This window comes from Portunus trituberculatus, chromosome 9 (genome assembly GCF_017591435.1).
Source record: "Portunus trituberculatus isolate SZX2019 chromosome 9, ASM1759143v1, whole genome shotgun sequence".
NCBI classification, from domain to species: Eukaryota; Metazoa; Arthropoda; class Malacostraca; order Decapoda; family Portunidae; genus Portunus; species Portunus trituberculatus.
The window spans coordinates 12,782,846-12,801,414 of NC_059263.1; the positions used below are offsets into that span (position 1 = coordinate 12,782,846).

General features: G+C 38.7%; 1 protein-coding gene across 1 annotated transcript in view; it reads left to right on the forward strand.

The window, feature by feature from the left end:
- Positions 1 to 18,569, forward strand: part of LOC123501425 (methylmalonyl-CoA mutase, mitochondrial-like) — a 123,513-nt gene that overhangs the window by 68,917 nt on the left and 36,027 nt on the right. The window contains exons 9-14 of the mRNA XM_045250253.1: positions 758 to 881; positions 3,468 to 3,533; positions 7,811 to 7,920; positions 8,650 to 8,799; positions 10,561 to 10,656; positions 16,872 to 17,018. Of these exons, the coding sequence (XP_045106188.1) occupies positions 758 to 881; positions 3,468 to 3,533; positions 7,811 to 7,920; positions 8,650 to 8,799; positions 10,561 to 10,656; positions 16,872 to 17,018 (693 nt within the window). The remainder of the gene's footprint in view (positions 1 to 757; positions 882 to 3,467; positions 3,534 to 7,810; positions 7,921 to 8,649; positions 8,800 to 10,560; positions 10,657 to 16,871; positions 17,019 to 18,569) is intronic.

The window sequence follows — 18,569 nt, forward strand, 5'->3', positions numbered from 1 at the left end:
CTCCTCTATTTCCTGAAATGACATATGGGAACTTGTTAATGAGTCCGTGCTTCCTACCTTGTAACAAATAAGTACTTGTGTTGTATCATTACAGTAGAAGAAACTTTTACTTTACTTTATGTTATGTAAAAGTAGTGTAATCTACTGTACAGATAGAAATAGGTTATCATATATTATAAATAAGTCTCTATAATGTGTTACCTTTTGGTTATCCTATATTTTTCCATGACTTCTCCCCACTTTATCATTGGGTTATGTTCCAAAGGGTCTCAGAAGTGCTTAAATTCTCATTATCTTGAGTTTACCTTTAAAACAAAAAATTTTCTTTTATAAGTTCTTCAGTTGTTTCATATTTCTTTCCTTTCTTTACCAACCTGCTGATGGTCTTTCTGTTTGTCATCTTTCCTTTATATATATGTAGAAGAACTTGGGCATCTTTTAACTTTTTTTTACTACATCCTTTTCAAACTATTCATAGAAAAAGATTCTGTTGTGATTCTTATGTACATTACGAACGCTGAATAATAGCAAGTCGATTAGCGTGCAAAGTAGGCTCTGATGCAACAGTGCAGAACATTTAAGAATGGCTTCTGTGGGGGAAAGGGATTTGATTTTATGAAACAAGCCTTGTCATCTGGTAATTTAGGTTATTCCAGACATGCTGGAAAAAAAAAAAAACATTCTGTCCAATTATAGGAATATTCGTAAGAAAATACTTGTAGATATCCTTTTTAACTGATTCCTCTTTTGACCCCAGATCATTGACCCCTGGGCAGGATCCTATGCCATGGAGGCACTAACCAATGAGGTATATCAGGCTGGCAAGAGTGTCATTGAGGAGGTGGAAGCCATGGGAGGGATGGCAAAGGCTGTGGAGTCTGGTAAGTACTGTCCCTATAAGGAGGTAGAGGCCATGGGGAATGACAAAGGCCTTGTTTTCTGGTGAGCAGTGCTGTTGCTAGCATTGCTGTTACCACAATGTCTATCTGTTTATGTTGAAATTTTGAGCTGTGTAGTCTGAGTCAGAGGAGATCAAGATGATCCAAGGTTGGACTGCTTGTCTGATCCAAAGTGTGTTGATACCCTTCTTAGCTAATAGATTCTACATCAACTTCTGAAGCATCCACATCCAAATTTGCAGAACATCACCTTTCTTTTACTAGACCTTTTTCTCTCACTGAAACAGATGGCTGTAACCTTTTCTTCACAAAAACAGGTCCCAGAAGTTACGGATACCAACATGGTCTATATTCCCTCATACTTTCTATCTTCACTTTCAGTCTAAAGTTGAATGTGAAGGTCTACAAAAACTTTTCAGTAGCTTGTCATACCATAGCTTTTGAGAAGTGTTTCTGAAGCCTTTTCGGTTGCGACCCTAAATGCAGTCTTAACCTGGAGTAGTGACCCAAGTTGAAATAAATCTAACCTCACCTAACCGAGGCAGAGACAAACAAGCGGAGACAGTCACTTAGGCAGAGGTAGAGACAGACAGGCAGTTAGACAAAGACAGATACAGACAGGCTGACAGACATAAGCAACTAGGGTGATGGGAGGAAGGCATGTATGAGATATTATGAAAAATATAAGAAACAAATGTAATGCATGGAATGCTTAGTTTTTCTGAAGAAGTAATGTTCTTTCACTGCAGCGGCATCACAGATGTGCCTGACTGCTCAGTCAGGCTCCTCGCTGACTGTTTGGTGATCAAGCACACATATGGTACATGAAAGCTACTCATACCTCTTTTGTGCCGCTTTTGTTACTGTGTGTGTAGTGAAATCTTTACCTTGTCCAACTAAAGTAAATCAGTTACATTAGTCAAAATAAAAATGTGAACAACTGTGAATTATTAAGATACATTTTTGTAACCCTCACAACTACTCTTGTGACCCTAATTTGAGTCATGACCCTGGGGTTGGGAACCACTGCTTTTGAGCCTTCCAAATTTTAAATCATCTATTTTAAACTTTGAAAGATCAATTTGTCAATGATTTTTCTCTATAATTTAACTTTCTAATTATGAAATTTTTTTTAGATTATATTTACCTCTTGAAGTGGAGCTCATCCTAACTCTCTCCTCTTTTGTGGAAATCTGTATTCTTGGTCACCTCAGTGTCCACCATCATCTTTGGCTTTCCTCTTCCATGACTAACCATCTTATTGATCTAGCATTTAACTTCTCCCATTTTTTTGGCAAGCTCTCCCAGCCCTGTTTGGGGACTGGCATCTGCTCCATATGTTACCCCCTTCACCTTGAGGTTGTAGGGGACATTGCCTTAGTAATATAGTGATCATAAAATAATTTAATTGCTATGCTTTATGTGCTTGTATCTCAAAACATTGGTTATTCTCCTTCTATAGAGTTATCTTGAAGCCAGCTTTAGCTTGATTTCAATTCAACAAAAGCTAAAGGATTGTTTTCTATCTGATTTATAATTTTTTTTTCTACACATCAGCTGTCATTTTAGATTAATATTTTCTTGCTCCAAAAATTGAGAGAAAAAAAACAGTCAAACAATGTAGAAACTGTTCATATCATAAGGTATCTTAAGATAAAAAGATGAAGGTTGTGGTACTGATAATAATGCCAGAATAACTCTTGTAAATTTTGGAAGGGGCTGCTGGGGACTGGCAGGGCTGAAGATTAGAAAATTTAGAAGGGAGCTTAATGTCTAAAATTGATGTGCGTACATGCTGTTAACACTTTACAACATAAAGTCAGAATGATTCATGAGTTTACAAGAACAGGGCATGGCAAACTTGACGAGTCCTGTTAAAAAAACAAATACAGTAATACTCTGTTTAATGAACGTTCGTCTAACGAATTTCTGGTTTAATGTACTATATAAAGTCCGCATAATGTACAACCACATCCGTTTTAGCTAATTTTTTGGATTTGAATTTGCCGGGTAAGGGACCGAACGCGGCAGCTTTGCTGTGATTGGCTGGCTCCCCGCCTCTGTCTCTAGCGCTCCAGGTGCTGGTATTGGCTGCCTCTGTCTCACTCTCTCCTGCTCTGCAGTATGAAGAGGTTACCCTGTATTTCTGCTCTGCTTAACAACATGTTTTCGCCGCTTAACACGTTACCTGCATTAATGCAATGTGCTAGACTCTGCCTCACCGCGGCGAACTTTGATCTGCTCCTGCATAAATTACAGTGGAGCTATCAGTGAGAGAATTTGTATGTAGCTCTTCCAACTTCCAATGACTCACATGACATCATAAAGTAGTGGTACATCGGTGGCCCAATACGCTGTGAAACATATATATAATTTTTTTAACCCATGTGGTATGTTGGGGACCAGCCCAGAACGCATTCCCCTATTTCCATTATTTCCTATGGGAAAATAAATCCACTTAACAAATTTTAGCGCTATGAACAGCTTTGACACCCCTTATCCTGTTCATTAAGCAGAGTATTGCTGTACACTCACATGTAAAAGATTAATAAACTTATTTCTTTCCAGGGTGGGCGAAGCTGAAGATTGAGGAATGTGCAGCAAAGAGACAAGCTATGATAGACAGTGGGAAAGGTGAGAGACAGGGAGAGAAATCCCATAACTTTGTGTTCTTCTGTATGATGATTAAGCAGACATGATCACTCTTAACCCCTTCAGTATGTGATGTGTTTTTATATTCATTCTGCTTACTATTTGGTGATTTTATACAGTGTCAGAAACTTATGTGGGGGTTGAAATAGTAAGGACTCTGACTATTAATTTTTTTGACCTTCATAGACCCTTCCCAATGTAAATAATATTATCTAATCATACCAAGCAATACATGATAACAATGCATTCCAGTACTGAATGGGTTAATTGGTCAGTCATCCTCTTATGTGATACAGTCAGCCTTGTGCCTCTTAGTGTTGGCCAGTGACAACCATTGGTTTAGACTAGTGGAAGTGAGCATTGGTTATCTTTTATAGGACTGTGTGATGGGACCTTAGATTTACCCCATATCCAATTTTTACAATGTTCTGATATAAACAAAATTAAATTAAATCCTTGGTAGAGATGGGCAGGATCCCAAAATGTCAATACTGTAATACTCCGCTTAACGAACGTTCGTCTAACGAATTTCCGGATTAACGTACTACATAAAGTTAGACAAAAAAATCCTCATAACATACAACCACATCCGTTTTAGCGAATTTTCTGGGTTTAAATTCGCCGGGTGAGGGACTAAACGTTACAGCTTCGCTGTAATTGGTTGGCTCCCTGCCTCTGTCTCTAGTGCTCCTGGAGCTGGATCCAAGGTTCTTTAACAATGTCAGAGTAACCTCCTGCCGCGAAATGGCATCCATGAACGCTTGGAGGGACGGTGACAAGGTTGCTATCAGGTTGCTCTGATATTGCTGGGAACACCACACATATATATGCATTTATGTTCACAAAACATTTCTGTTAGCTTTTTACAAACCTTGCCCCCAAGAAAGGATTGTTTTGTAATGCATAAATCTTACATGGAATACCAAAAAATAAAGCAGAGATGAGATCGCCCACAGACGAGGCAGAGACTCACGGCGACTTGGCCGACATGATTATCTGAGGTGAGTCCCTTGCAGTGTTTGGTCAGTGAGGCAGCCAGAGTTCATTGTTAGGTATCCAGTACATGTGTAAAGAAGAGAAGTAACCACTGGGTCCGTTGTTAGAAGTTGGTCCCTTTCACAGTTTGGTGAGTGAGGCAGCCATAATTCATTGTTGGGTGCAGGTGCATGTGTAGGGAGGGAAACAACCACTGGGTCCATGAAGCAGCCAAGGCTCATTGCTGGGTGCCCATTACTTCTTGTGTGGAAAGTGAAACATTACCACTGGATCCATGACGCAGCCAGATGACTGATATTCACTTGGTTGTCAGTAGAAACACATCTTGTTTGGTGGCATGACAAATTCCACTGAATACATTTAACATGTCTTAATTCTACTATGTAAGTTATTGTATTTGTTACTTTCTCTTTAACTTCCTCAAAAAAATTTATTTAACTTTATTTTTTTATGTAGGAGGGAGACCTACAACAAATAGTAATCCCTTCAACATCATGACGTGTGTTTTGCATCACCAGAGCCCTCGTGACATATCCGATGATGCACATATTGTGCCATGGCTACTTTCTGCTAAGATGGTGTGTTTGTTTTTTCTCGATACTATATGTGGTCTTTCAGAATGTAGGTTGCATATGATGTGATGGCTTACTTGATTTTCATCACTATTACAAATGATTTCTTTTTATCAGGATAAGTACTGATGCACCCTCTCCTCTGTTGAATTTACAAAGAGAAAGTTCATGCCGAGGGAAGCAGTATTTCAATAGAACAGTGGTGGTTCTTGATAATGGACACTTTAGACATGAGAGGTTGTGCATTAATACCAATTGTCCATTGCTGAGAGCAGTTTGTCTGTAAGACCCTTAAACACCCCCTTTCCCTTTTATCAGTAGTTTATTCTCTTTGAATAATGCTAAAAAATATTTGTATAATTTAGTCTGTCTTATTCTACACTCAGTGTTGAAATAAAAAAGTTCATTATTATTTAAGAAGCTTACAGAGTAATGAAAATTTATCTTACCAAGAATAGCTGAATTATGAATATAACTTTTGCATCTCCATGAGATTCCTGCAATGATTATTGGTCTATTAACTGGCCTCTACTCTGGGACTGTGAGTGCTGTGAAGTGTGGAGGGGGCATGTTCAGCTTCTTCCCCTTTGAATATTGGAGTGAGGCAGGGATGTGTGCTTGCTCCATCACTTTTCATCACTTGCATGGACTGAGTAATAGGCAGAGTTGTAGACCAAAGTCGTTGTGGAGCACCTGTCGGCAGTACTGAGATTGCAGATCTTGTTTTTACCAATGTTGCAGTAATCTTTGCTGAGTCACCAGAGGTTCTGGTAATGGCTCTAGAGGCACTGCATGATGAAGCGAAGCCCTGGGACTCCAGGTTTCCTGTCCCAAGACCAAGGTTCAGGTGTTTGGAGGCTTATTGGATGAAACAGTAGTCTGTCCATGCGTGTGGCATTGAGATCTCGGAAAATTTCACTTGCCTTGATACTGTTGACTCTCGCTAACTTGGGCTAAAAGAGGAAAAGGCTGGTCTGACAAACAGGAATGTCCGACTTAAAGGAATTCCACTCCCTCCCCCCCAAAAAAAAAAAAAAAAAAAACAGGCAGGCAGTTCAACTCGGACTTTATGGGAGCGGTGCAGGATTTTGCAGTGTTCACTATCTAGCCAGGACACGGATGGAGAAGTAAACTAGAGATGTTCAATAAATAGAGGTGATGAGACGAGCAGTCGTGTAGGCGAGTGTGTGTGTCCCGGAGTCTCAATGCTGTTTGACTCACGTGGTAACTGGATAGTAGTAGTAGTAGTAGTGTAGTGGTGACGGGACGAGCGGTTGTGTAGGCAAGTGTGTGTGTCCCGGAGTTGCTGTGCTGACTGAACTCATGTGGTGAGTGAATAATAGTAGTAGCAGTAGTGTAGTGGTGTCCACTACACACTGGAGTCAGTTAGGCGTGCATGTCTGGTGATGATTGTAGTAATAGTGTAGTGGTGTTCACTACAGTACCCCCCTCCCCCAAAAAAAGGAGGAATGGCATCGGCTGCGCGCAGGAAACCGCTTTTGTATGCTGTGGCGTAGATGACGGCGCAGGTGGGGGCTTGGCGTCGGGGTGGCGGCCTGGGGTACGGAAAGGCTTGTCTGTGGTGCCTTGGCGTCTGTGGTGTGGGGCGCCTTGGTGTCCGGGGTGCGGGTTGGCCTGGGGTTCAGGGTATGGGGCTCCTTCACCTCTGGGCTACGGGCCTTGGGGTCTGCAGCGGGGGGTACTTTTAGCCTCAGGAGGTGGGGGGTGGCAGGGGACTTTGGCACCACGTCGGGAGCAGGCTTAGCCTTGGAGGGCTTTGGGTAGGATGTCTTGGGGGCACAGCGTTGGACTAACGTTCCTCCTCTTGAGGAACTAACATACCACTTCAGCAAGCCATGGCACCAACCAGCCCTGGACCACAAATTACCATGAGTGTGCTGTGGTGAGCCCCACAGGCAAGCAGTCACCACTCTCCATTGTAGACGAACAAAATGAGTTACAGTGGTATCTAGCATGTCTATTTCTGTTTTGTTTATCATGTCGTATGTATTCTTCTGTACGGCCACAAGGAAACTATAGATTTGTGAGGGAAAAAGGAGAGCTGCCATAATGTTAAAAAAAATTGATTAGATTAGATTAGTCGAGTCTGTTATTGAGTGAAATCCATTACTGCGAGGTCCATTATGACAAGTCACCACTGCATGTGCCTGCTTTCTAGACAGGAAAGGTGAGATGACCCTGCCACATTGCACAATACTTATGACTATTTATGACTTCATTAGTATTTGGCAGTCATAGTGCAATCATTGTAATTCCTCATTGTATTTTATTTATAGTTTCTTTTCTTCTGTTTTATGGAGAGCAAGCTGTATGCAGTACTCAAGATGAGGTTAAATCTACATGTGAAGGTTTTAACATGTATTACTTTTCTCACTTATTATCACTTATTATTAACCCCTTCAATACTGGAACACATTTTTACCTTTAGATTTGCGTATGATTAGACCATTTTATTGACATTAGGACAGGTCTATGGGGGTCGAAAGATTAATAGCCACAGTCTTCACTATTTTAATCCCCCACATGAGTTTCTGAAGCTGTATAAAGTCACCAAACGGTAAGGAGAATGAATACAGAAAAATGTCATGGTACTGAAGATATTAAAGAAAAAGGGAGGGGATGGAGATTGTGTCCTCATTTTCAACTGTTGAATATTTGTCCCACCCACAGAAGTGATCGTAGGCGTTAATAAGTACCGTCTTGAGAAGGAGGAAACAGTTGACGTCCTGATGATTGACAACAATGAAGTTCGTGAGACTCAGATCAACAAACTGAAGCAGGTAAGGTGGGCTTGTCAGGTGCCAGCAGGTGGTTGTGCTAGTACAGGAGATACTGTTGTGCTCACACACACATAATTTCAAGTTTTGGCTTGTTGAGTCAATGTACCATGTATTACAACTGGGACAACATTATCTGTATACATTTAATTAGGCCTCACAAAGGAGTACACTCTTTTTTTTCCTCTCCAAACTCACCTGGTATGTGTACTAATATAGCAGAGTATAAGATATCTCAGTGTGATAACTGGAAAGAAACAACACTGCCCTTAAAGCAGTTTCCCTGTAGTGAGTGAGGGGGTTGGCACCATGTACGAATCCCCTCCAGTTGTTTCTGTCTCTTGCATTTTCTTCTGTGACTGTTTTAACTCCCATCCCTTCCAGTTCCAACAGTTCCATCCCTCCATCTCACTTGCTGTCTGTCCCTCAATCTTCTTTCAACAGTTTTATTCATATTCTTTTAATCAGTTTCTAACCTCCCCTTTTTCCTTTGGTGAAACCGTTTAATTTTTAAGATTTTTCCTATCTTCCATAATCCATTACACTCCTACTTTCCTTCTCACTGCTTTATTTTGTAGATGTTCTCTAAGTAATGCAGTCATTATTCATCTCATTTTCATCTCTGTTCTGTACAACTTCCTCTCTTCTATTTTCTCAAGTGTCCATGTTTCTGCTCTGTATATTATTTTTTTTTCATAACACTACAAGTAACACTCAATGTTTTGATGACAGGTACGGGGGAGCAGGGATCCTCAGGCTGTGCAGGCAGCATTGGCCAAACTGGAGGCAGCAGCTTTGGGCAGCGAGAATCTGTTGGCTGCAGCAGTGGTGGCTGCTCGAGCCCGGGCCACTCTGGGAGAGATTTCTGCAGCTATGGAGAAGGTATTGTACTGTATTAGATGGTATATGGGACACACCTTTTCCCACAAATTTTGCTAAAAAAATTACCCTGGGTCTAATACGTGAAGTTGAGACCTCTTGTAGACTAAGCTTCTCCCTGGTGCCCACTAATCTAGCTTACAATGAGTACTTCTACCTACCCATACAGACATCATTATTTTATTGCTGTAATTATTATTGTTGCCAGTATTTTTACATAAAAAAATTATCATTCTACAAATTTAAGCAATCTTACCTGTGAGGCTGTGATTCTTGTTTATAAATATCAAATTACTGAAATAATAATTTTCTCAGCGAAGTTGAATAGCACCAGTTCTGATCTGGCCCAGTTCTGGTCTGCCCATATCTGATGTAGATTGGTTCAGGGGGTGCTGTGAACTCTGTTACAGAATGTTTATAAGAGGTTAGAGGCTGTATATACATTCAGATGTGTGGATGCATGTGTAATGTTGTCTGCATAAGAAACTATGGTCAGTTTTCAGTTTCACCAATTTGTAACCTTACCTAACTACTGATAAAGATGTGATTTATGTGCTGTGAGAGATTTTTATGTGATTTTGTTGATTTTTTACCTCTTCTGCAAGGCCTGTTACATGATTCAATGCTCCCTCATCTAAAAAAAAATGTTTTCCCACAGGTCCCCCAATGACGATTTGGGGTGAAAGGTAGACAGAAGTTGAAAAGAATCATAACTTTAAAACTATCCATTAACGAAGGAAGTCATGTACAACATCATTTACAGTGAAGACTCAATACTCGAACATCTTAAAAGTTGAAGTTTTCAATACTTGAATGCCAAAAAATTTGACCGGTAATCGAAAAAATATCTAGTACTTGAATGGCCATACACATGGTTGTCTTGGTCTGATACCAGTGATGCTGGTATTACCGAAGCTAAAATACCAGTATTTTGGTATACTGAATACCAGTGCACATCCCTAGGTCACTCCTGCCACCATGCCATGGTCAAGAGAACAACAACAATATTCTTCTGTGTTCTGTCTTTAGTTTTTCATTTAGAAACTTACAATGGTATTAATGAGGCTTTTTAGTGTAATAGGTTCTATGAAATCTGCAGTGAGCACTGTTTTGAAGCTCTCATTCATTATTTCACACATTTCCTTCTAAGTTTGGTATGTCTTCCCTTTCTTTAATGATTTTTTCTATTGTTTCCTTATTCTTCGTTTTGCCATTTATAAACTTGTAGAAAAGTTTTGGTTTATCTTTGCTTTTATTCACCACATCTTTCTCAAAGTTTCTTTCTTCCTCTGTCCTTGCTCTGATATACGAGTATTCATTTTTGACATCCTTGTACTGCTGTCAGTTTTTGTCATTTCTCTGTTTTATGAATTTCTTCCAAGCTTTATCTTTTGCCTTTTTAGCTTTTATGCATCTAGCCTTGTACCAAGGGTGTATTTTTTTCTTGTGTGTGTGTGTGTGTGTGTGTGTGTGTGTGTGTGTGTGTGTGTGTGTATTTACCTATTTGTGATTACAGGGCCCGAGCCGTAGCTCTCTATGTCCTGTCTCTTTGTCCACACTTGTCCAATTTTTCCTTCATTTGACTGACACTTGCCGCACACACCACATCCACGCTCAGTTTGTTCCATGCATCAGTGGGTGTGTGTGTGTGTGTGTGGGGACGCGTGCGCGCGTGCACGTGTGTGTATGCACTTTCCTCAGTAATATATATTGCACAATTGAGGGAGTGAGTGTATTTTTCATAGCACACTGATCTTTCTATAGGTGTTTGGCCGACACGTAGCGAAGGATCGCCTGGTATCTGGTGCCTATAGGACAGAATATGGTGACCAAGATGAACTGTCAGCTGTCACTGCCAAGGTTAGTCATTCATTGTTTTGTTCCCACATTCTTTTGGGTGAATGTTTCTTGTGATCTTAATATATTATTCGCAACTTGGTTTTAACATCATCAGATGAATTTCCAAATTGATTTAAACTTGAAATAAGAAATATAGAAACAGGACAGTGAAGAGGCTTGCTGATATTTAATGTAAAGCAATGGCAAAGATATCATTACCATTCTAGAAGAATGTTATTGAAGATGAACCAGAAAGTCAGTTGGGTTAATGTTTGCTTTAAGTCCCTATCAGTAACAGATGATATGATTTCATGTTGTGGTAGTATACGCACTTTACGTACTTTATGTTTATGAAGTGTTTTCTTTTCGCACGGCCGGTTGTCATGGACATGCATTGATGCTTTTGAAAATCAACACATTGTGCCACAAACAGAGTTAGGTTAGGTTTAGGTTACGTTAGGTAAGGTTTCTTTTGATTTGGTTTTCTTGGTTGGGAAAACCAAAATATACACAATTTCATATATTCAAAGAAAGTTCTCGAGACAAAAAAAACATTTTTGACAGTGGGAGGAATTGTTAATTTTCACTGTCAATTGGCTGACCTATGTTGTTACTCTGGTGCATTATTGTGAGCAGATATTTACCATATATGATGGGTTATAAGACACACCTGCTTCCCCCAAAAAAGCCTGGGCTGGTATTGACAAAGAGTCTTAAGTATGTAAATTTGTCTCAGACAAACTTTTGGTCTTGGTTTTTAATTTAACTTCCTTAATTTGTCTTAGATTTGAGACACTTCTGGAGGTGGACTCTCTTTTTTAGCTGAGATAAATTTAACAAGGATGGCAGACTGCCAAGGTACCCAAGGTACCTAAATTTGCTTCCTCCTCCCCCCTCCTCCTACATATTTTATATATATATATATATATATATATATATATATATATATATATATATATATATATATATATATATATATATATATATATATATATATACATACTGTTGAACGTCAAGTCTGAGTTGAACTGTCCTCCAAGTTTTATTTTTTTTTAAACGTTTTTCACTTTTTTTTTACTCTGTTTTCTATTGATATTATCAAATATCGAATTTCAACTAAAAATTGCATTTTTGTTGTAGTTTGAAATGATACCAAACAAAAGTGGATCAGACTTTATACCAATTTTGTGAAAATTTTTGGTGTAAAAATTTTTTTTTCAAGATATTCACTCCTAAAGAATTTTCATAATTTTGTTCTTGTTTTGTTATTTGCATCCATTTGACTGACATGAAATTTTCACACATGATTGTGTATATAACAGTGACTTCCTGGAGCATGATAAGATGATAAATGCATCAGATACCCATTTCTCTAGATAATATTATTCACTCGTACTGAGGGTTGGGAAGGCACCATCAGCAGCGTCACGGCAATCTGCTGTTTTATTTCTGAACTGGGCACTCTCTGAGCCGTTATAAGTTTATTGAAATGAGATAATGATACAGTGAAATATTTATTACTTGCCTGGTCCAGCTTTATACCTGTCTCAACATAATTTTTTATAACAGTGTTATTGTGAGAGTTATGTGATGCATAGTTGTGATGATGAAGATAGTGAGAAAAAACAATGTTTGGAAAGATAACAGCAGTCTTATGATGTAGAGAAATGGCGGAGGAGGGTGGCAGTGAGGCACGGTGGTGAGGCAAGGGGGGAGGGGAGGTGAGGATTCAAGGTCAGATGTCTCCCAGTGATACATTTGTTTGTTTGTTTCTTGTTGTCTTCTCTTCTTGAAGTTTCTGATTTTAATCCTCATCAATTTATGCCTGTAGGGACGTTATTTTTGACGCCTGGCTACGTACTGTGCAGGCCGTGAGTCAGGGTACGACATGCGCAGGATACATTTCAAAATGCCTTCCTGGTGGGAAGGATATTGAATTATTAGAAAATAAACTACACCATCTGGTAATTAATGGTCTGAAGGTTTTCTCTCTCTCTCTCTCTCTCTCTCTCTCTCTCTCTCTCTCTCTCTCTCTCTCTCTCTCTCTCTCTCTCTCTCTCTCTCTCTCTGGAAATACTGATGATGGTAAATGATTTTTCATAATAGCTAAGTACATTAGAAAATATATTCCTGCAAATTTTAGAAAAAAAAAAAAATGTAATTCACCTTCTCAAGGCCATTTTCTGAAGATGACAAACAAGAGAAACCATTAATCTCTATGGTAAACTAATCTATTGGTACCATAAAAAGTATAAAAAAATGAAATAAAATTATTGCCAGCATGGTACATCTGTACTTATTGTGATATAAGTGAATCATACACCTCTGTAATAATGATGAAAATCAAGTATGCCATTGTAATGTATCATATGTGACCTACATTCTGAAAGATTTCATACATTATCCAGGAAAGAGAACACACAATCTTAACAGAAAACAGCCATGATGTAAAATACACACCATCGGATATGTCACAAGCTCCCTGATGATGCAAATTACGCGTCATTGTGTTGAAAGGGTTAATATCAAGTTGATACTTTCCAGGCAGTACCTGGAAAGTATCATATGACTCTTTCAGACTAGAAGGGATGAGTTGGAAAGTGGAAACTCTACATACATAATATTTCAGTCACAAATTGGCACGTGTGAACCTGCCTTAAGGTACGGCCTGCGAGGTATTGGCAATCAGCAGGGTTTCACTTCCCTGCTAAGATTTCACATTTATGATTGGGGAACACTTCTCTATAGAGAACACACCTTAATTTTTACCTCATCAGCAATGTGGAACAAAAGTTAGAAGAATTTAAAAAACACACTTTTTATATAGAAACAGAGGGAGAGAAAGAAGGATCAGCATTGGAGAAAAAAGGCAGATCTGTCAGCTATGGAAAGGTGGCAGTAGTGTGAAGATAATATGCTCTGACCGTGATGATCCCTTGCCTTCTTTCACTCCTTTGTCACCTCAGTAGGGTTCTTCAGGCAGTCATTAAATTCTTGTTAAGGATGTTGCTGGACCACATGTGAATTGGCCATTATACTGAATGGTAAGCTATTTGGACATTGAAAAGGCCTTGGATAGAATGCCACATAGAAGACTCCTATAGGAGGCTAGTGTACAAATTGAGACTACATGGATAGGGGGTAGGTTAGTTGATTGGATTAGTGAATGGCTTTCTGATAGGAAACAGAGAGTAGTATTAAATGGGGCAATGTCTGAGTGGAAGGAAGTGGTTAGTGGGGTACCCCAAGGATCAGTGCTAGGACCTTTTCTTTTCTTGGTGTACATTAATGATTTAGATATAGGAATTAGTAGCAAAGTATCAAAGTTTGCAGATGATACTAAGATAGTATGTGCAGTACAGGGTGAAAAGGACAATTACAGAATACAACGAGACCTGGACAGGCTGATAGCATGGGCAGACAGGTGGCAGATGGAGTTTAATTCTAAAAGTGTCAGGTTATGCATTTAGGTAAAGACAACACAAACTTTAGCTATGAGATGGAGGGATGTTGGCTAGAGGCAGTAGAGGAAGGAAAGGATTTAGGAGTAGTGATAGACAGGACTATGAAATTTTCAAAGCAATGTTTAGAAGCAAGAAATAGGGCAAATAGGATCCTGGGTTTTATAAATAGAAATGTTAGTTATAAAAGTAAGGAAGTGGTGCGTAGCTTATATAATTCCTATGTTAGGCCCCATTTAGAGTATTGCATACAGGCCTGGTCACCCCATTATAGGCAGGATATCAACATGTTAGAAGCAGTTCAGAGAAGAGCAACTAGGATGATACCAGCATTAAAGCGCCTGGAGTATAGAGATAGATTAAAGGAATTAAACATGTTTTCATTTGAGAGGAGATGTATAAGAGGGATATGATAGAGTTATTTAAAATGTTCTCAGATACAAACTACATAGATGTGAGATCTTTCTTTACCTTAGAGGAGGAAGTAGGACTAGAAATCATGGCAGGAAGATTAGAAAGCAAGGCTGCAGGTTAGATAGAAGAAAATATTTCTTTAGTCATAGGGTAGTAGACTTCTGGAATGCATTGCCAGAGAGGGTTGTAAATAGCACTAGTTTGACAATGTTTAAAAACAGATTAGATAAGCACTTAAATTTATTAGATTTATAATTATGTATAGTGCTGCATGATAGTTTTTATAAGAAATTTACTATAGTTAAACAAGACATGATCCCCATGTATGGGATCACAGATTGTAGAGGAATTTGCTGTGGGACTTAGCCCTGTTAATGGGCCAAATATTTAGAATTAGTATATAATGTATTGTGTACTTGTAAGTGTATCTTTAAGTACTGATGACGAGGTCACTGTGCGACTGATACAGGATAACCTAGATGGACCCTGGTGGCCCTTTGTTATCCTATTATTTATGTTATGTTATGTAAAATAGAACACATAGGAGTAATTTCGGAAGTTCGTTGCAAGTTGCAATCGTGTTATTCTAAGTGAAGACTTATTCTTACTGCAGGTAATATATTATACGGTATTGTATTTTCTAATTTTAATTCATCTAAGATTAATTACACCACTTTTCAAGATTGCTCATAATGTCACACAAATTCAATCAATGCCCTTAGAAATGTTAAGCTCATCTCCGTAAATCCTTATCTCCGTAAATCCTTCATCAATGTTAATCACATACAATAAAACCACAAACATTAGGTGCTAATTTCACAGCTGATGCATCTCAATATCAACTCAATGCTTGACTTCTATAAATGCCCATATAATGTATACACCACAATATATCATATGTAATTATCTCCTCAATATGATATATCTTAATGCATCAACTGTGGAATTGCACTACACATACATAAAATCTTAATATAACATCCTAATAAATACACATCCTATATTTGTTTCCTCCTTTCACTTAAATGACATAAACATTGTCTTAGACTGCATTAACAACTATAGAGCTTTACTCACTAATACAAGAAAGAGTCTGTCCATGACTCAAATGTTTCTTCTCCTCCTCTCGGCCACTGCCTTCTGCTTTCTCCTCTCGTTTCTGCCAAGATTCTAGAGATCTTCTTGCTGGTTTCTGCTTATTTTAAATACTCAAGGTTTCGTACCTTTTCTCCACGCCCATTTTACCATCTACCATTCAGAGATCAGACATGTGGAGGTCCACGTGTGACAATGTAAGGACGAGAACACATACGAAGGTAATGTAGAAACAACCTTAAACGTAGTATACACAACATTGCCTTACTGGTGTTTCATAGGCTCAACTTTTCCCTAGTCTCATAGCACGTTCACCATTGGTCTAAACATGAAATACTGCTTGTTCATTGGCCATTTAAAACCACCAATCCTGTTTAACTACACGTGGGGAAACACGTGTTGACTATACTACTCTCCAACGTCGTAACCAGAGTATTTTGTTTTGGGTGTTTGTTTGGGTCTGCGTACCATCTGATGCCTGGCTTCCCTCTCTCTTGTTTATGTTTTGCCTCTCACTCTCGTGTTCGCAGCAGGGTCCCTTTTACAATTCTCCCGTAGACGTAATTATTTACATCCTTGTGCCACTGCTGCATCACGCTATGTCCCACCAGGCTGTGGCATGCCAGGTTATGACAGTAATAAAGGAAAATATCTTAAAATGGATGACAGACTACCTAACACAGAGCATAGAAGGAAATGAGGACATTGATAAGAGACATCCCATCAAGTTGTAGCAGTCACTAGTGGCATACTGCAGTCTTCACTGCAGGCACCAATTATGTTCCAAGTATAGATAAATGATATACAAGAAGATCTGAGTGATGAATATAATTAGTTGAGTCACATAGGCAAGCAGACAAGTTTGGCAAAGACCATTTTCAGCAGCATGAAAACCAAGTGGATGTACCTGAGGCAAAATTTTAAGGGGGAAAAAGAAAAAGAAAAAAAAAAAAAAATCATGTGAAAACTATGGCATTTGAAAAATGACTTTTTGACTACATTTTCTCTTAGTAGCAGGTGTACATTTATTGTTATTTTGTAGTTTTTGCAGTAAGGTTATCCTAAATCATAGTTCATATAGTGTTCAGTGCATGACAACACAAAACTAGATTTTGTACCATCTGTTGCTTTAATTGCTTTTATGAAATTTTTTTTTTAGGCACACCAGTTTTATAACAATTTGATACTCTTCCTTTCAAAAGAATACATTGTTGTGTGTGGTAGACAACATGATTTATTTGTTTTATTGCTCTTCTTGCTGACCAGATTGAGGAGTTTGTAGCAGCAGAGGGACGGCGACCCCGGATCCTTGTGGCCAAGATGGGTCAGGATGGCCATGACCGTGGAGCAAAGGTTATCGCCACAGGCTTTGCTGATCTTGGATTTGATGTTGATGTTGGACCACTCTTTCAGGTGAGTCTGTGTTTGTTCTTGGACAAGGTAAGGCTGCATGCATCCTTGTATCTTAGGAAATTGGTGTCCAGCTACAATTAAATTGTGAAATTTGTATATGTGGTGTTAAGTAGAAGAAGGCCTTGTCTGACAGTGGCCATTTTTGAGTTATGTGCACCAGCATTTTCTACAGTCCTTTTCAACAATAGTTCAACAATAAATTAAGTAGAAAAATCACGTCAACAAGGGTGAAAATCCCCATCACTGCCAACCATCTGTACTGCCAATGAAGGGGCAAGCTCTCTTTAGTGATCATTAGGTGGATTCTCCTCTCAATAGTGATCTATTCAGACAGTCTTCATGGCTTAGTACAGGCATTTCTTAGTTTGTGTGTTTAAATTATGTGATTTTGAAATACCATGAGGTAAAAAACTATTCATTTTTTCAAATTATGCAAATTATTTAGAATAGCACGATGTCAAGATGCTTTGCTGGTATGGCAAATCTTGGACGAAAATCCTTGAGATATTTGTTTGGGCCGCCATTGCCATCACAGCTGATTACAGCACAGAGGTGCTTCACCATCAGGACAGCTAGTGATGCATGATGAATGTCTTTAGGAAGGTTACTCTAGCAATGATGATTCAAGAGGTACACAAAAGTGTTTGATATAGGATACATGTTGCAGAGACCACGGGGTGCATGCCTTGTGGCTGTCAGACGCAGCCCTTCCAGGAATGGTTTTTATCTCTTTTATATAGATTCCTATGGGGAAAATAGTTTTGGTTCATGAATATATATATATATATATATATATATATATATATATATATATATATATATATATATATATATATATATATATACACAGTAATCACTCGTGTATCCGAATTATAGCAGCCAAGGCCCTGGCGGATACGTGAAATATCCGGATATGCAGAATTTCCTCTCCTAACCCCTTATAAATTGAGAAAAAACATGTACATAACCCAAATGGGTAAGAAAACAATTAATGAAATCACATTAAATGATTGTGTATACAATAATGACTTCCTGGAGAATGATAGAATGATAACATGATATTAGATACCTGCTTCTCTAGAAAATGTGAGGGTTGGGAAGATGCCATCAGCAGTGTCATGGCAATCTGCTGTTTCACTGCTGAACTGGACACTACCTGAGTCATTATTAGTGTGTTGAAGTGAGATAATGATACAGTGAAGTATTTATTATTTGTGTGGCACAGCTTTCTACCTGTCTCAGCATAATTTTTTTGTAATAGTGTTCTTGTGAGAACTATGTCATGTAAAGTTGTGATGATGAAGGCAGTAAGAAAAAAAAGTGTTTGAAAAGATCATAACAGTCTTATGATATAGAGAGATGGTGGAGAAGCCTGGCAGTGAAGCATGGGTGAGGCAGGGTCTTGGAGGTGAAGGTAACACAAATGATGGATGGGAGAGGGGAGGCCAGAATTGAAAGTCCAGCTGTCTCCCAACGATACATTTGTTTGTTTGTTTCTAGTTGTCTTCTTTTCTTGATGTTTTTCATTCTAATTCTTGTCAACTTATACCA